Source organism: Rhinolophus hipposideros (genome assembly GCF_964194185.1).
Source record: "Rhinolophus hipposideros genome assembly, chromosome: 6".
Lineage (NCBI taxonomy): Eukaryota > Metazoa > Chordata > Mammalia > Chiroptera > Rhinolophidae > Rhinolophus > Rhinolophus hipposideros.
This window is the reverse complement of record NC_138052.1, coordinates 56,627,629-56,646,407: the sequence shown is the minus strand read 5'-3', so window position 1 is coordinate 56,646,407 and position 18,779 is coordinate 56,627,629. Positions and strand designations below refer to the sequence as shown.

The window sequence follows — 18,779 nt, the reverse complement described above, 5'->3', positions numbered from 1 at the left end:
AACTATGCAGATGTCCTAGAAATTGGCAGGAGTGCAATGGTTCTTCCATGTTTTTTCTTATTCTTGCTTATCTTCACGTCACCACCTGTGAAACTATCAGTTTGTAGAACCTACAGTGCTGAGATCCCTTTTTGCTAGGCATTTAGCCAAGGGACTGAGGTTTTCACCTCAGACGGTCAAAATAGTACGTTCATGAAGCAATTTGAAAATATATTCCTTGATTCCTTTGGAATGTACTAAGAATCTAAATATGGTGTCAGGCGATCCATTGTCTGTGCTACAGAATTTGAGACAAATCAGGCAAGGTCTGCCCAGGACTCATTACTGTCCTCAGCTGCAGTACAAATGTAAGCATTCTGTGTTCCTTGTTAAGTATTTTATGTATATTGGGCAAACATAAGAAGCTTAATAATGCAAATAAGAGATAATTAAACTTGGCTTCAGGAAACCCAAATGTAAGCCCTAGTTTTTCCAACACATTTTCCACACAATCATGAAGTTTAAAAAGTAGCCAATTAGGAGAAGTATTTTTCCTTTTCCTCTAGGATATAGGAAATATAGCACTAGACTCAGAATCCATTCAATAAGATTTTAAACAGAATTAGAGACTGGATATAAATTTTTAAAAAATCAGAAAAAGTACTCAAGGGAAAGGTGATTTTTAGAATTTGCAAGAACATCAAGAAGATTTATGTGTGCATGTATGTGTGCACATATACATGCACACATGTATGTGAGTGTGTGTGTGTATATATATGTATATATATATATATATGACTTGATGTTTCAGAAATATCCAGAAAAATTTTGGGATGTGTTGATTTCTAAATCAATTTTGTATTAAATTGTCTACCAAGTTTATTTTATCTAACAAAAGGTCTTAAGTAAACATTAAGAATTTTTGTACACGTGGCTTTTCTGGAAGACAAACCAATGTAAAACCAAGCTATTTGTATCATCTTTTAAAATCCCATCAATGTTACCCCAATTCTTGATGTAACTACTTTAGGTATACCTTCTAAAGCCAAGGGAAACTGTACTGAGAAGAGATCGGCATTTGCAGTCTAGAAAAACTCTTATTTCTGACTCTTGAGTAAGCAGCTGATGGTAAAGGAGATAGAGCAGGTCCTCATCTCCAAGGCACACTTCACTGAACACCTGGGATGTGATGATATAGTTAATGTCCTCTCTTTAAGTGTTTATGCCTCCTCTGCTCTTTGACTGCAATGGGTGCATTCAGAAGATACTCCATTCATTGCAGCTATGACTGATATAACTCCAAGAGTAGAGATGAAGGTACCAGCCAGGAAAATAACCATTAGTAAAGGAAGACAGGTTTTGGTTTCTTACTGTCTTCTTGAATAGCATATTAGGTTGACAAGATGAGAAGTTAATTCAACTAAAGTTTAAAAAATAGTCACTGCCATTAATATTTGTTCATACTTCATACTATATGAACCCAATAACTGATTTTTTTCCCTTTTCAACTACTTGTTTTGTGATGCATGAAAAGAATTCAGTGTTTGTGTAAAACCTGTATTTACCAATAGGTATTACCTTGTCAGCCAAGAAGAAACAAATAATTGGAAATACAAAATATTTGGAAGGTCAAAATGATTAGTTTATCCTAAATTGTGTAGATTCAGGAACCTTTATTTTCTTCATTGTTCTAGAAATAGTATAAAGTGTGTTACTTCAAATTGTATTTCCCATAGTAATAAAGATGTATTTAGTTATTATGCTCTCAGCCAAGAATCTGGCATCACAAATTCAGAGACACAACAAAAACATTTTCATAAATATAAGGTACTGTAGCTATGAGCCAGGATAATAGCTTAAAATTTAAAAGTCAAAGCTTATAGTTTTAAGAAGCATAAAAATGTTGTAAACATCAATTATACAAGATGTACTAATGTTCTATAAAATATTTATAACACAAAAATACAATTATACCATATCATATCATAAATTTTACTGAAAGTGAATGTGTTAAGCTATAATAATCATTAAACATTCAAACTGTTTTGATGGCTTTCATAGAATTTAGAAGCACTATTTTTAGAAGGAATTCAGGAAGATAATTAGATGGCCTAAATCCCTTAAATAAGTTGTCCAAAGAAGGCTAAAGTATGGCATCTGCTCCTCCTTCGTCAAGTAAATCCCCTCTAGAACTAGTGGTCCCTCAAATTCTACCCTTGGCCTTACAGTGGCCCCCAAACCCGTGACCAGAAGCTTGCTGTATGCTTGTTGCTGATGTTGCTTCTGAGATTAAAACTTAGGTTTCAGTGCAAAAGCTTTCTCAAGATTTCATGCTTCACTTTTTCCTATCTTCTTTACTTCTTTAAAACTAGAAACTGTTTTGACTTCAGAGAAAATACAAAAAAAGAAAACGAAATTTGCCATTCACTGCATTTGACACCTTGTTGACAGCTATCAAAGGATTTCACACTGTTAAGAAAGCATAAAAACAATTATTATGTCTCTGTCATGGCTTTTTAAAGAAGCCTCAACAGCTTCCAAAGGAACTTAGATGGGCATAATCTGTCAGGCCTGAGCACATTAGGCTGCTTAGTGCTTCCATGTTGAGGGTGCCACTTTCTCCACCTCCTCACATGAAGGCTCATCCGCAAGAACAGATGCAGAGATCCAGGGGTGTAATTGTAATTGAGTAGCATTGGTTAATTGAGTTTAGTGGCCTTAGGACCCTACAGTTTTGCTCCAATCACTTGTACGAATCGACACATCAGAATACATACATATATATATATATATATATATATATATATATATACACACATATATATATGTATATATATATATATATACACACATATATATATATGTGTGTATATATATATATATATATATATATATATAGTTTTCTTTTCTTAAAATGTGCATATGTTTTTTGGCACTACTGTCAATTAAATCCTCAAAAAAAATGTATGCCAAAAATATGTATGCACATTATAAGAAAGGAAAACTGTATTAAAATTGTAATATCGATAACAAAAGATGAATACAAGTCATGTTTGACTTCTGCAATTACAAGGGGTGATCAAACCATCAAAGTGGTTACCATCAGCGTCCAGACAGTTCTGATTATGGCAAACTACTGCTTGAGCAACGTTGACCAAAATGTATACTTGTACACTTGTATACATTTTTTGGCACCCCCGGTGTGTTTGTGTGTGTGTGAAAATTATATATATATATATATGTATATATTAAGTTTAAAGTATATTTTTGGCCTCCTAAAGGCAGAACCATCAAATGAAAGTAAAACCTTCATGAAAAACTAGTTGATTTATAGAATGTCTGTTTCTTTGACTTCTGATTTCATCTCAATGGAAAGTAAATGTTTTTATTTAGAGACAGAGTAAGGAAAATTGTAACCTTTGTCAAATTTATACTTAGGGGATCTAACTTTCTGTTTACGTATCTTTTCTTCTCCTTTAGTAGTTCTCTTCCTTGTCTTATTGGGTTTCCGGTGCCTTCAGAGTCTGGCTACAGAGCCCCCTACTAATTAAGCACTTATAGCCTTTATTCACCCTAAAGAATAAATAGCACTTTGAAATATTTATAAATAAATTAAATAAATAAAGCACGTTAGCATTCAATGTGCTTTAGCAGATGAAATTTAATATTCTAAATCAATTGTGAGGTACAAGAAGTAAATAGAATATGAAATCTCTCCTCTCACTCCATCTGTAGGAAGGTCGACCCTGCATATATCTGTTGTGAGGGCTAAAAAAAATGAATTAACTTTTTCTCTCACCTTTTAAGTTTTTCTCGCTGGGCTAATAATGAAATTAACGAGACAGACTAAGAGGAGAAAAGTCAAATTTCTAATACATCCACATGGGGAATTCATGTAAGCATAAAAATTCCAAAGACAGTGAAGAAACATTAGGTATGTAAGACAGTTTGCACAAAGGAGAAAAAGGCCGGGTGTGAGAGGTCTATTAGATTTCAGAAATGACAATGGATGATTTACAGGTGGTTGAGAAAGACTGGAACACACATGGCAGACAACTCTGAAACATTGGGATACACCGATATCTAGCTAACATTTACAATACTTAATTAAAATTAGGCTATTCAGGTTAAGGCCAACATCCTAAGATTTTCTTCCTGAAGCAGGTGTTTCCATCTGAATCTCTTGGGCAGGAGGTGAGGAGGGTCAAATGTTCTTTCTGAGTCTTGTTTCTTAGGAAATAGCTTAAAATCAATATCCCAAAAAGGCAGCTTCAGGGCGGCAAAACTTTGGTTCCCTTCATTGTCAAATGCCTGACTATAAGTCCTAAATGAAAATGATGCCATCTAGCATTCTATGAAAGTAAATCTTCAAATTGTCGTTTTTATTTCAAACAAAGAACTTATATATAGTATAAAAATACACCTATTAAAATATCAGATAGCAGCCCTTGACCAATAACACCAATCAGCTCAGTTGGATCTGCATCTATCAAATAACTGTTCACTTAAGAAATTACCCAAACCTGTAGAGAAGTTTAATGAGTTTATTTGAGCCATATTAAAGACAATCCACTGGTGGTAGACTAAGGGGGTGGGAGAAAGCAAAGCAGGGAAATATCTGAGATTGGATAAAAAGTAAAATGAAGAGACACATACTTCTTTTCATTGGTGGATATAGGATAGTCAATGATTAACATTTATAGCAGTAGAGAGGTATTAGGGGAACATGATAACAAGGAGGGGTTCTGTAGTCTCATGCTCTGGTGTGGTAGATTGTGCCCTGGGATGTCCGGAGAAAGGGATTACTCTGACATTGCAAAAGTATGTTATCTTAGATGAAAAGAGACAACAGACAGGCTCTGCTCACTTAAGGTAAAGACTGACTTTTGTCAAGGAAGCTGCAGGGCAAGAATGTGATTACTGGCCATGACCTGCATTTTGTTAGGAATTTTTATGTTCAGACCATCCTATGTGGTTAATTTCGGTCTCTGGGGTTATAGGGCCGGCCATGCTGGCCTCCCTTGAGCTTGTCAGGTTTAGTATGTGGCCCCTTTTTTGTCCATGTTAAGTATTCCCAATATCACATTTCCCATGAATTTTATAAGTAGCTTTATTTCTATTTTAACAATAGTAATATTCTGTATATTTTAACACAAACTATTAATGATATTATTCTTGTATCTTATTCTCAACATGTTAAAAATCAAATCTATAATAGCCTTCAGATCTAGCCCTCATACAGATTGTCTTATTTCTATTCATGGCACCAAAGTCTCCTTTCAATCAGGTTTGAAGTCCAAGAGTCATCTTTAATTCACTTCAAGCCGTCCCCTACAGTGCCAACAAATTAATCTTTCAAAAGTGCAATTCCTGTCATGTCAATTTCTTGCTAGAAAAAAGGGAGGAAAAGAAGCCAGTGCCTCTCCTATGCTAAATTAACTACCAGTCCTTTTTCCTGTGGTTTAAATACCATCGAAGATATGCATTAGATATCATAAATACTTTTAATTTGCGCAGCTCTGTATTTTTGCTCTTATGAATTATTGTTCTTATTAGCTAGCATTTAATGACTACTAAATGTTAGTCCCTGTCCTTAGGCTTCACATGAATTAGATAAACTCAGGATAATCCTATTAGGTAGATACTATTATATCTTTATTCCTAATATGAGTAAACCAAAATTACCAAGTTAGGTAACAGATGAAAAGAACTGATTTCAGCCCAGGCTGTGATATGTCTGAAGTAACAGATAGAGCATTGAACAGTAGTGATTCAGCTCTGTATCTTATGACTCCAAGGCTAATGGTGCAAATAATTCCTTAAACCAGATAAAATTTTAATTCCACATGGAATGGATGCTGTTATTTTCTAGTGGAATGAGGACAGTTGCTGGGAGAGGTCACAGAAATTCTATTCCCTATTTTCTCTAAGTCGTGACATGGTAAACATCCCTGGTTGTAGCTACTTTGCTTACTGCTTTGGTGACCATTTCTAGATTTTCCTGAACATTTCTGATTTCAAACTTTCCACCTCTCATAATCAGAGGCATGGTTTAGAAGAAATGCACCAGCCAATGTTGTCAATAAAACATTAAAACCAATAAAAACACCAACATGATGTGAAGATCACTATGAAAAAGTTGTTAGAGGAAGCAGGGGAATGGAAACTCTGAAGCCCTCAGGCAGATGTCACGTTGTTACCTGGGCTTTGCAAGGAAGCAAAAGTCAAGGCCTCTCCCATCTGTCTCCTGATTTCAGAACTTGACCTTGTGTCTTAGGTTCTGGCCATTCTGAAAGGCCAGTGTACCCCTTGCAGGTATACAACCAATAACTTAGGAGAAAATAGAGCCCAAAGCATTCTTTCAAATGGCTAGACAATTGAAGTAAACAGGCACCAGTGAAGTATCCTTTCTTTTGTAAGCATAGCCCCTTAAGTGCAAAGGAAAGAACTGGTGTTTGACAAACCGTGTGATAAAGTTTTGTTCAGAGTAGCCATCTTTATTTTAGGATATGAAAATCTAATTAGCTTTTATGATGTTAAACCCAAATAGAATTCTTAAACATAGTGTTCTATCTACTATAGATAAGGTCAAATAATAATAATAGTAATAATAAAAACATAGAAATTTAAATTTTCTCTGGGAAAACATTAAAATAAAATTATGCATATGGGATGTAAGAATGTTAAAGATCTTCATTACTTGCTGTGGAGATTCAACTAAAATTGGTTAATAAGTAAAAAGATGTTTCAAAATGCTCATCTACTTTTAATTTTAAAAAGCAGTCTAATCATGAAGTCTTGATACTGAAGATCTGCTGATGTACTTGTCATGGGGCACAAAAAAACAAGGGCAGAAAAATTTGTAAGCTTTTTGTTAATTAAGTGCCAAATAACACACTGAGATGACTATTTTATCGTGACTTCAGAAAATTCAAAAGAGCAAGGTGTGTCTCTTTCTAATCAAGGGGTCGTAATACCAAAGCAGAGTCTCCATGTGCTGAACATGTTCATGTCTTTGGCCCTCTGCAATATGTTCCCAAAGGAGACCATTAGAGTAAAATTATGTATACCCGGACTCAGGTTTTGGTTTTATCTAAATAAAAAAATAAATTAAAATGTGGTGTGATTAAAAAAATATGGTGAATGTTTCTATTTTAAAAAATTTATTACAGTAAAGGACACATTGCCATTAATCCCCTTGAAAACACTTCCCCTCACTTCAAACACACTTATCTCATCTTTCTTGCCACTTTCTGAAGCAGTTCTGGAAGTCCTCTTTCTTGAGTGTCTTCACTTGTGCTGTCATGGCTCCTCGATGTCCTGAATCGTTTTAACTTTGGGGAAGAGCCGGAAGTTGCATGATGCCAAATCCAGTGAATAAAGTGAATGAGGACGCACTGTAATGTTTTTACTGGACAGAAATTGACATATACCAGAAGCAATGTGTGACATGGAGTGTTGTCATGATGGAGGATGAGTTATGACACACTTTACAACTCACCTTCTCTCAACTGTAGCTCACATCCTACTGACTACACCGAACAAGTTGAAACTTGTCACACACTGTCACTAAGGTTTGATGTGCCACTTCCCGTAATGAAGATCACTGCGTTTCCTTTGGATGGCAGTCGGCAGCAGCATTCACAGTATTTTTGAAATCACAACAGGAAAAGGCTCCATGTCACACATCGCTTCTGGTACAGCAATTTCTGTCACATAATACACATTACGGTGTGTCCTCATCCTCTTTATTCACAGGATCTGGTACTGTGCAACTTTTGGCTCTTCCCCAAAGTCAAAATGACCATGAAATGTTCATTTTGAATCAGTACAGAACATAGAGGCAGCCATGAAATCACAACTAAAGACACTCAGGAAAGAGGACTTCCAGAACTGCTTCAGAAAGTAGCAAGAACAATGGGATAAGTGTGTTCAAAGCGAGGGGGAGTATTTTGAGAAGGATTAATGGCATAGTGTCTTTTACTGTAATAATTTTTTTAAACATTCACCATATTGTTTGATCACACCTTATAGATAAATAAATATGTAATGCCAAGAAAGAAATGAAAGATGAAGCTTTTTTAGGCTTTGTATCTAATCTGTTTGTTATCTAAGCTTCTCCAAATCAAATCTGTACTAATGAGGTTTCCTTTCCACAGGGAGATAAGGAAGCTGAATTAGGACTTCCGTTTTCTCCACTTTGTGATCGGAAGTCAACCATTGTGGCCCAGTCACAAATAGGTAATACTGAAAAATGGTGGTCATGGAGAATGGGTGTGTGCTTGTCAGTTTTCAAATGAATACGCCATGTTTTTCATGGGGCAATGACTATGAAAACCTCACTCCATATTCATGATAATTTTTTTCATTTGACCCATCTGTATGATGCTAAATCATAAGAGTTATTAAAACATTCTCACAAAATGAATTCAATAAAGCAGTATTCATAAATCTAATTGTTATTCTGTCTGTAATCCTTTTACAAAAAAGAGAGGATTTTAATCTTGTGGAAGAGAGCATTTTTTGCTGTTTTGTTGCTGATTATTATTTGTAATATAATCCTTTGAATATAGAACAATTCAATGAAAATATTGATATATTGTTATCACAATTGCATAATATGCTAATACATTAGCTCATATTATTTTGCACAAAAAAATTCATATGATATGAATAGATAAGCCAACAATATGAAATTTATAAAATGATACTGCTCCCTACTATATTCATTCTTTTCATTTGTTTTTGTGTTGGGGACTTTTAAGTCCCACCCATTATTAAAACATATCATTGCTATGCTGCATAGTTCACATATTTGTAATAGTTTTTTTCTGAACAGAATCTTCATTATTTTGTAACTATTAGATGGCTGCCTTACCTCTCTAGCTGCTCTCACCTCCTACAAAGTAGGGGTCAGCCATAAGAAAGCTTCTTGCTCTGACCTTTCCCCCTTCCCACCAAGTTCCAACAGCTGTTTTTCTAGATGCTATTACACAGGTACCTGTCATACAGGTGTGAATGTGGCAGGCTAAGGACTTCCTCCAGCAACCTGGGGTGAAGGGAAGTTCCTGAGACTTTTTTGCTGTAATATAAATTGCTGCCATGTTAGTACAGTTTGTGCCCGGTATTTAAAACCATAATCAGAATTTGAAATAGCACGTTGGGTGGCCCGTTAACATTGCTTTGACTTGAAGGCATCATTGAAAACACAAAACTACTGAAGTTTTTTGAATTAAAAATGCACCTTAATGTAATTCTCTGGCTAATCTAGTTATTTGGAATGTGAATTACTTTTATCCATGTATCTGATGGATGGGCTACTATTCAGATGTGTATATTTCTCAACTTCTCAGGATACTCTTACTTTAAAACCGTCCCTCTAGTTATTCTCTTACATTTGATGGTAGTCCATTGCCTCCTAGAGTGTTTCAGGCAACAAGCATTTCATTTCCAGCGCCACACTTCTCCTGGGACCTGGGGGTGTTGAAAGTACACATAGCTCAGAATGGGTTCTCCTCCTCCACCTAAAAACGGGTGGTAAGTGCCCCCTAGAGGACAGTGTCTTATTCTCTCTGTGTGTTGAGTACTTTAAATGTTCAAGTCTCTATTCAATCCTTGACATCTCCAAGTGGGAGAATTAATGCTGTCTCCTAGAGATGGTAGTGTTCTTTTCACTAATTTGACAGAACATTCCCACACGCTGTGAACTAACACTTTCATACAGAGAATAATAAACTCTGACTGATATAGTAAGAAGAAAAAAAAAAGTTTGCCTTCCTGTTACCTGAGTAAAAACTTCAATTATTTTGTTACTTTGGAGCTTAGATATTATATCTTGATGGTCAATAAGAAACTTCAACAACAAATGAAGACCTTTCAGAAAGGGTAATGATCCCTCTCATTGAAAAAGGAAAATACATTCATTCTAGTTAGATCTGAATTTATTGTTAACAATAAATAGTATGAGGCTGAATGTTAAATAGGAAAGCCAATATACTTGTGTTGGCAAGTTTAAAGTGTATCACTTCCACTACTTAATAAAATATTTTATACAGCTCTTAGACTATCCTTATAGATTGTGTTATTGGATTAAAAATAATTGCAAGGGGTAGACTGAACCACTATTATAGTAGATATTTGCTATCAAGAGAATGAGAGATTCATCATTACTAATTTTAGAATTCAGTAAATTGTAACATATGAATTTATCTTTTTCTTGCTTTCTTTCTCTCTTTTTTTTTCTTTGCTTTGTAGGTTTTATCGATTTCATAGTAGAGCCAACATTTTCTCTTCTGACAGACTCAACAGAGAAAATTATTATTCCTCTTATAGAGGAAGACTCGAAAACCGCGAATTCTTCCTACGGGGCAAACAGGTTTGATATTTTCTTTTTTACATTATTGTTCATATTTGTGATGTTTTGTAACCTTTTAATTATGATTGTCTTTATTGTTTCTTACATCTAGGCAGGAAATTTTTACAAGAATTATTAGGTAGTATTGCCACCTAGTGGCTATGTATTATGTAGCACTTGACTTTGAAATTAAGAATTTGATGTCCACTACAAAAAAATATCCAAGTTCAAAGGAATATACCAGAATAGTATTCAATACTCAAGAGTATAAAATTATTTGAATTTTTATTGAGGATATATATATTATGTCATGGATATAGTTGGTTGGTTTGGTATGGTGTGTGTTGGTTTGCTTACAAAGAAATCAATCACAACCCACTTGTATAGAAAGATGACTGTATCAAAGTTAGCCTTTTGGATGACGTGAATACAGTGGATATGTATAACATGTTACAGTAAAGTCCATTATATATACAACTTGCAATATTTCAAACTAGATTTTTTCCGTCAGTAAATTTGTTAAGGGATATTATTTAAAACTTCCAGTTGCAGAAAAATCATGCTAAATTCTTGCCTATTGGAACACATAACTCTTCCTGATAGCATACCAACAGGCTCCCTAAATGTTGCCCCAGTGAGGAAACAGACGAAATGTTTTACCAGAGAAAGATCCAGGTTAGTCCTGAGATCAAACGGTGGAGGAAGGGGCGTGTGCCATTATCCGCTTTGGGCCCCAGAATCGTAATGCCCGTTTTGTGAATGTCACCGGTGGACTCGCCACTAAGTCAGCTCACCCCAAGGTACTACTCTCATCAGGCCTCACCACCTTGTCATACATGAGCACCCAACCTACTTCTCTGGGAGTCCCTCTCAGACCCAGGGAGCCCCAGACAGAGTTCCTGGCCCTCCCTATGAGGGAAGGAAAGGAGGGCGGGAAGCAACACTAACACATGCTCAGAACCGGTCCTGAGCACCTGCCATTCTGCTTCTCTAGCAGCTTTTATAAAGGGTTTCATTTAGGCTTTGCTCCCTCAGCCCATATCCCGACCTTGGTATTTTCTGGTTTCTTACTGTTACTGTTAGCTCAAGTACTTTTATGGGTTTACACACTGCTGATTCGTTTAGACGATCAAATATGAAAGGCACCATGAACGATGGAACCTATTCCCCAGACTACTCCCTTGCAAGTGTGGACCTGAAGAGCTTCAAAAACAACCTAGTGGACATCATCCAGCAGAACAAGGAGAGATGGAAAGAGCTGGCTGCACAAGGTATGGTTGTTTATCTTAACTCCTCTGAGATTTTGGATGTTTTCGTAAAATATGAACACCCTTGGTGGTATTTGGAATTTAGTTACCCTTTGATTATTCGTAAGAAAGTTGGTTTTATCTGTTAAAGAAAAGAGATTCTGCTCTGTTTATGCCACAAGGACTGCAGAAGTATGTGTCAGTGGGTGGCAGTGAAGTGGATATGAAGGATGGGATAATAAAATGGCAACAAACTTTATATGGCATAATAATCTCCTATTCATTTCTAGAGGTACTTGAGCCTGTGTTTTGGGGCTTTGCAAATGGCTTTTGTGTTGTATTAGGAATGAAACATCTAGTGTCAGAGATTTGGATGTCTGGTTTGTTTGTTTGTTTGTTCTTTTCAATTTTACTAAGTTAGTTCTTTGGCTGACAGTTTCACCCATGAGTTGGAAAAATCATTTGTAATTTGCCACCAAAGAAAACAAATGTGAATCTAGCTCTAGTTATTTTTGTCATATTTTCTGATTCAAATACATTAGTCTGTTTGGTGTACGGGGTGTGTGAATTAGTATTCATCATTATCCTTCATACAGGAAATTGGCTTTCAAATTTCAGATTTGGCCCTTGCCGTCTCTCACACTCTCTTCCATAGCCCTGTCGCGCTCATGTTTTATACTCTCTGCACAGTGGCCTTCTGGAAGTTTCTTCAAATATCCCAGAGCCTTTGAAATGATTGTTTTTTCAGCCAGAAATTCTCCTCTTGGAACTCTTTGCAAGGCTGATTACTTCTTGGCTGGCAAGTCTGTTTTAATTTTTAGTTTGAAAAACACAGCACTTAATAACTCATTTAATTTAATTATCATGTAGATCTTACAAGATGTATGCTATTATTATTCCCATTTCACAGATAAGGAAACTAAGGTAGAGGACAATTTGTGATTTGCCCTAAATCTCACAATTAGTAAGTGTAGGAGCTAGAGTTTATTCCTTCATTCCAAACGTAGTGCCCTAAAACCCCTACGCTAGGCATCCCTCCAGAGAGGCCGTCCTTGGCAAATAAAAGTTATGTCCTCTGTCCTATTTTTCCTTTTTAGAGCCCAGTCCCCTCAAAGTAATATCACTAATTCATACATTCGTTTATTCCTTTCTATATTTATCACATGTCTTCCTCATGGGAATGTATATTCCATGGGATATGGTCTACTGTGTTTTCCAGTGTATTCTCAGCGACTAGCACAGTGCTAGGCATATAATAGGCACTTAGCAAATATTTGTTTAATTAAATAGTTAATTAATCCTGGATTATGTCACACGATTCCTCAACCTTTGTTATTAATAAAGAAAAGAAATACCAATCTAGTGTCTTCAGCTGGTTCTGTAACTCGTATTTTCCCAACCACATAAGTCTGATCTTAGTTGAAAGGAAAGAGTTTCCCAAGCATTGGGGGCTCTATACAGCCAGTGAGAAAGCTGCGTCCTGGGTTACACAGGTTATACACCCTGTGTGGTCACACAGGCCCCTATGCTCAAAATGGGCTTGTGCTTATTTGCTCTACTATCATCATCTTGATATTCTTCACAATTTTTGATCCAGGAGCCTCACTGGATTTTTCACTGGGCCCTGCAATTATGTAGCCAGTCCTGGCTATTACAGAGAGTCTTTGTAATGCTATGTTACTGTCACACAGTAAAGAACACAATACAAGATCCAGATGACAGTAGATAAAACAGAAATTTAGAGAGGTGAGGAAACTTTGAAGCCAGAATCTTTCTTGAGAGCATCTACTTACCTTTTCTGGAGTCAGAGGTTTGCGGACTGAATTTACCACCTCATTGGGTTTATGCCAAAAGAGCAAATTTGATTCTGCGTTTTAAAATTCTATTACTACATCTCACTAAATTAATGATAAAAGGGAAAAAATGTAAGATCTCAAAAAATGCAGAGAGCATTAAGAAAATTCAATATCCAATCATGATAAAAATTCTTAAAATTCAGAGGAGCATTTTTAATCTACTATTTCTGTTCTCCTACTTCTCTTGTGCTCATTTTTATTGCTTGAGGTTTCTCTTTTCTTTTTTTCCATCCCAATTAATTTTCTTTATGGTTTGAAATATTTACACTCTATTCCTATTATTTTCATAATTAATTAGAAGATTTTAAATGCATAACCAACAGTAGATAAGAGTGACATTAATTAGTAACTTTATCTTTCCACCAAATAACACAAAAATCTTAAAAAACTTTGTCTTTGATATTTTTAAAAAATGTTTTAAAAAGATTGACTTTATATTAATAAAACTTTAAAATACACCCTTGAAACTCAAGAATATGAGGATGTCTGCTTTCCAACAGTTTTGAAAAATCAAGCTAGTGCAGAAGATTCTCTCAAGATCTCTGCCATGCATGCATAGTTCCTCTGTTAGCCAGGGAAGTGTGGAGAGATATCTCAGCCCTTTTATGACCCCTAATTGCTAGGATTTTTCTATAAATCCTGCTGGTCTACCACTTACTCCGAACATGGACCACAACCTCAGGATTGCAAAGCTATGGTTTTTCCCCATTTTTTCTAAACTAAATCCGCCACTCTACGTAGGAGAAACCAGGGGAGGGTTGCCCTCTCTTCACATCCCAAATTGAGTAAATCACTGCTGGCAGTAAAGCTGGTTTCTTGCTGCAGTTGTCAAGCTGGGGTTGGTGGAGAGAGGTCCAGCGTAGCTCCAGGTAAGAAGGTCACAGTTTCCTTCTGTTCGTAGCTGAATCTTCAGCAATTTTTCACAAGTAAATGTTTCTCAAATTGTTATGTTGCCTTGATTGATTTCCAGTGTGATGGAATAGTTGTTTTTGTTAATATTTTCCAAATTCACACTTGTTTTCTGTGGAAATACTAGAAATCTTTATATCAATGTAACAGGAAGTCCTTTTTCTTCACACTGGTTTTTTAATTAAATGAGCTGATTTATGTAATCTGCTTAGAAGTACCTAGAATAGTAGCACTATGTGAGTTGCTGTCATTACTATAATTATTATTTACTGCCTTTCTTCTATGTGTTCTAGGAATTAGGGATATGGTTAAAAAAAAACAAACAACTAAAGAGACAATGATTCCTATCTTCATGAAAGAGGGTGTGGGAGTTAGGAGCAGGATTGCAATTTTAAATAAGGTGGCCAGGAAAAGCTTTACAGAGAAAGTGATAACTTAAGTAAGTACATGAAGGAAGTTGGAGCTCTGGGGAGCTCTGGGGTAAAGGGTAGGGAATAAATTTTCAGACATAGGAAATAACCAGCAAAATATTGGGGAGGTCAAGCTTGCCAACATGCAGAAATACCGGGAGGCAAATGAAGCTGACGGACACTGAGCAAGTAGGAGTAACATAGGCCGTGTGATAAATGGGTGACATGCTACATCATTGGTTTTGGCCAAAGAGAGATAGCTAGTCTAATTGACAGAGTTTTGAAGAAGGAAATTAAAGTGGTCTGAATTGAAGTATGAGAAGGATCACTCTGGTAGCAGAATGGAAAATATGGTATGCTTCTCTTTGAGAGGTAAAAATGGAAACACGGAGGCCAGAAAGGCTGCTATTGTTTATAACCCAAGAGATCGATAGGGGTTAAAATAGGTGGTAGTGGTGGGGGAGAAGTGGCTCAATTCTTGATACATAAAGATGATGGCTTACCCCAGTGTGTGTGAGTTGGAAGAGATAGCAAAAAGAGATTGGATTCTGGATATATTTTGAGATTAGAACTGGTAGGATTTGTTCCCAGATTAGATGTGGAGTATGAAATCAAGAGAGGAGTCAAGAATAATAATGCCAGGACTTACGGTTTTCTTACACACGAATGGTGAATATGTAAATTTATACAATTATTTTACAGAGCCACTTGGGATTCTTTAACAAAGCTGAAGATGCACATGCCATATTTCCCAACAATTTCACTGCAATATTTTCATCCTAGAGAGACTTTTGCACATGTACATCAGAAGACATGAGCAAAATGTTCATAGCAGCATTGTTTATGCATCAAAAAAACCCCACAAAAAACAGTAAAATGAATTCATAAGCTGTGGTGTGTTCATATCATGGAACAGCATACTACCATTTAGTTAAATGAACTTTAGCTGTGAGCCTCAACAGGGTTGAAAAACACAGTGTTGATCAAAATATGCGAGCTGCTGAAATATACAAGATGCCATTTGTAGAACTTAAAAAAAAAAACCCTGCAAACTAAACAATAGGTTTTAGAATACACACATGATAAAACTAGAGAATGTTAGGAGGAAATATTCAGAACCTAGGGAGGAAGGACGGAGCATTTATTTAGGAATTAATTGTATTTTATTTCTTAGGTTGGGTGCTAGACACATAAATGTTCATTTTATCATTATAGTTATACCTAATGATATACGTACATATAATCCACTTATATAAATAGAATATTTCATAATAAAAATGAAAAAAAATGTGATTTGCTACACACAAACATATGTATGTATTCAGTCTTGAATACGCTGAAGATGAAATTTTCTTTGTTATAATTGCATTGAGACGAGAATAAACAGGTTAAATGATGCTTAGAGCTTTGGAATGTAAATTAAATTCTGAGGCTCTGAACAGAATGCCGGATGTTTGCTCACCATCATATTAGCCCTGAAACTGTGTTTTACAGATAGCTCAAAAGCATCCCACTGATCCTAGAGCAGTGGAAGTTATGGCTGCTTAGGCTCCAGGGTATGAAGTTCCTGGGTCATCAGTAAGACAAAACTTTTTAAAGACTAATTTCATTCAGCAAGACTTCTATTAAGGGTCTGGGCACATCTTTCTCGGAGTGTTGTATGTTACACATTGTATGTTACACATTCCTTTGTAACAGGGGGCCTTTTTTAAAACAGTGTTTTCCTCCATCCCAAAGAGTTTACTCTTTTTGGTTAAACCTTATCCATTTTGAGTGAGGAAAATGCCTTCATAACCACTCAGCATTCCTTAGTACCTTAACTCTGCTCAATCTCCACCTTTTTCTGCACCATGTAAGAGCAGACAGGAAATTTTAAGAGCGTGTGTGCCTGTCTTCATAGTGAGGCAGGTGGAGGGAAATGGTGAGAAGCGGTCAGTCTTCTGTGTCTACCTAAAAAGTCTCAGGCAAATCGTGTAACTTAGCCTCAAAACGTGTGACTATTGGGAAAATAATATCGACTTTAAGAAAGGAGCAGACATTCCCATAAGTCCTTGCCCATCTCCAGTTATGCTCCAGAGTCTAGGAGATCATAGGACGCACCTTTGAGAGCAAGGCACCTAAGGAAGTAAGGAAAAAAAAATTGCCTATACTGTTGGCCAATATGTGACAGATGCCTAATTAACAACCAAGGAATTCACACACAGGAAAGACATGTATACATTTTAAAATGCCATATAATTGTAGCCTATGTTCATTGGTGGCCTGCCATCCTATGTTAGCAACAACACTTGGGTCTGGAGCTGCTATAGAGGAGTGCATTAGGTTCACACTTGGAACCGTAAAAGAAGCGTATCTGTTTAGAGCAACCCCTGAATGATAAACATAAATATCTCTTCTTTCTCAAAGCAAAGGAGTTACTTTTGTTAGCCACTTGAGAATTTGGTACATCTTTAGATGCAAGAATTCCAAATTGGACTAGGTCTACCAAATACACCTTGATAGGAGCAAAAACCATAAATCAATCTCATGTCTGCTTTCTTTCCCATCTTCTCAAGGAGAATGTGTACTTGAGAAAAACTAGAATGGAATTTAGAATGGAATCTGAGGGGTCAGTCTGGAATGGTATGCAATATATTTCTGACTGTACTGAGTAATTTACTGATTTATTTGATATTGATTCAAACTCCAAAATACTAGGCTCAAAGAAGATTAAGAAGTGAGAAAAGGAGGCAACGTGGGAACTGAGATGCTACCGGATTTGCATTGTGCACGAATCACAGCTGTTTAGAACCAGAAGAAAACCTAGAGCTAGTTTAAGGCAAGCTTGACATTTTAGAATATGTATTAAAATTTTCAAACACACAAGTGTTCTCTAGTTTCTTTTTGTGTGTTATTTCCTACATCATTGCTCTAGAGTCATAGAATATGTTCAGTGTGATAACATTCATTTGAACTTTTTGAGAACTAGTTTTGGCTTAAGAAGCTCATATGAGCCACAAAAGAGGAAACAAATAGTATTTTGATTGGAATTACTTTGATATAAATTTGGGGAGAATTGACATCTTTATGATATTGTCTTCCTATTCATATATATCTTATCATTCATAGATCTTTCATGTTTCTCAGAAAGTTTGTTTTTCTTTAATAGTAATAACAATGATAATGATAAAAATGCTAGTGTTATTATATGTTAGGCACTATACTTATATATAAGCATATAATATATTATGTAATCACTTAATATTTATAATTAATAATCATTTATTTTAAAATTTTGAATATACTTAGTTGAATTCTTCATCAGTATTTCACATTTTTTGTTGCTTTTGTGAATGGCTATTTCTTGCAGATATATAAAGATACATTTATTTTTGAATACTCATCTGCAAATAATAACAGGTTTTTTCTTTCCCAATGTGTATCTTTCATGATTGTTTTTCTTGAGTCAACTACACTAGCAAGTTTATCCTGAACTTTCTGAAATGGACATAGTGATGGCATTCAGCCTGTCTCTCAATTTGAAGGCACAGTGTTTAATGTTTTGGCATTAAGTGTGATGTTTCTTAATTCCTTTGATCTTCTCTTTCTGAGGTTAATTATATTCCCATCAATATATGATGTGTTAAGAAAATGTATCTTAAATAAAATGTTTACTTTTAGCAAATGTCTTTCCTGTAGCTTTTAAAATAATTCATATGATTTTTCCTTTTAATTGGTTCATGTAGTGAAAATATGAATAGATTTTCTAATCTTGAACCATATTGTATTTCTTGGATAAACCCAACTTAATTGTGATGTATTAACTTTAAAAAATTGTATATTATTTTCACTGACTTTTAAAAATCAATATTTATGAGTAAGATTATCTTGTCCTTTATCTTTCTCATACTGACCTTGTTTAGTTTTGTTATTGATATCACACTAGCCTCATAAAATGGGTTGAAATTTTTAAATTCTTGAGTCTGTGTGAGATTGAAATTGACATTGAATTTTTGGTAGAATTTATCTTTAAAAACCATGTAAG

The 18,779-nt window shown here is 35.5% G+C and overlaps 1 protein-coding gene across 9 annotated transcripts in view; it reads left to right on the top strand.

Annotated features, from left to right (window-relative positions):
- The window catches only part of PDE1A (phosphodiesterase 1A), a 317,348-nt gene that overhangs the window by 278,425 nt on the left and 20,144 nt on the right, over nt 1-18,779 (top strand). For all 9 annotated transcript variants that reach the window (XM_081052536.1, XM_081052539.1, XM_081052538.1 and 6 more), the window contains 3 exons: nt 8,139-8,220; nt 10,234-10,354; nt 11,459-11,604. In XM_081052536.1, the coding sequence (XP_080908662.1) occupies nt 8,139-8,220; nt 10,234-10,354; nt 11,459-11,604 (349 nt within the window). The remainder of the gene's footprint in view (nt 1-8,138; nt 8,221-10,233; nt 10,355-11,458; nt 11,605-18,779) is intronic.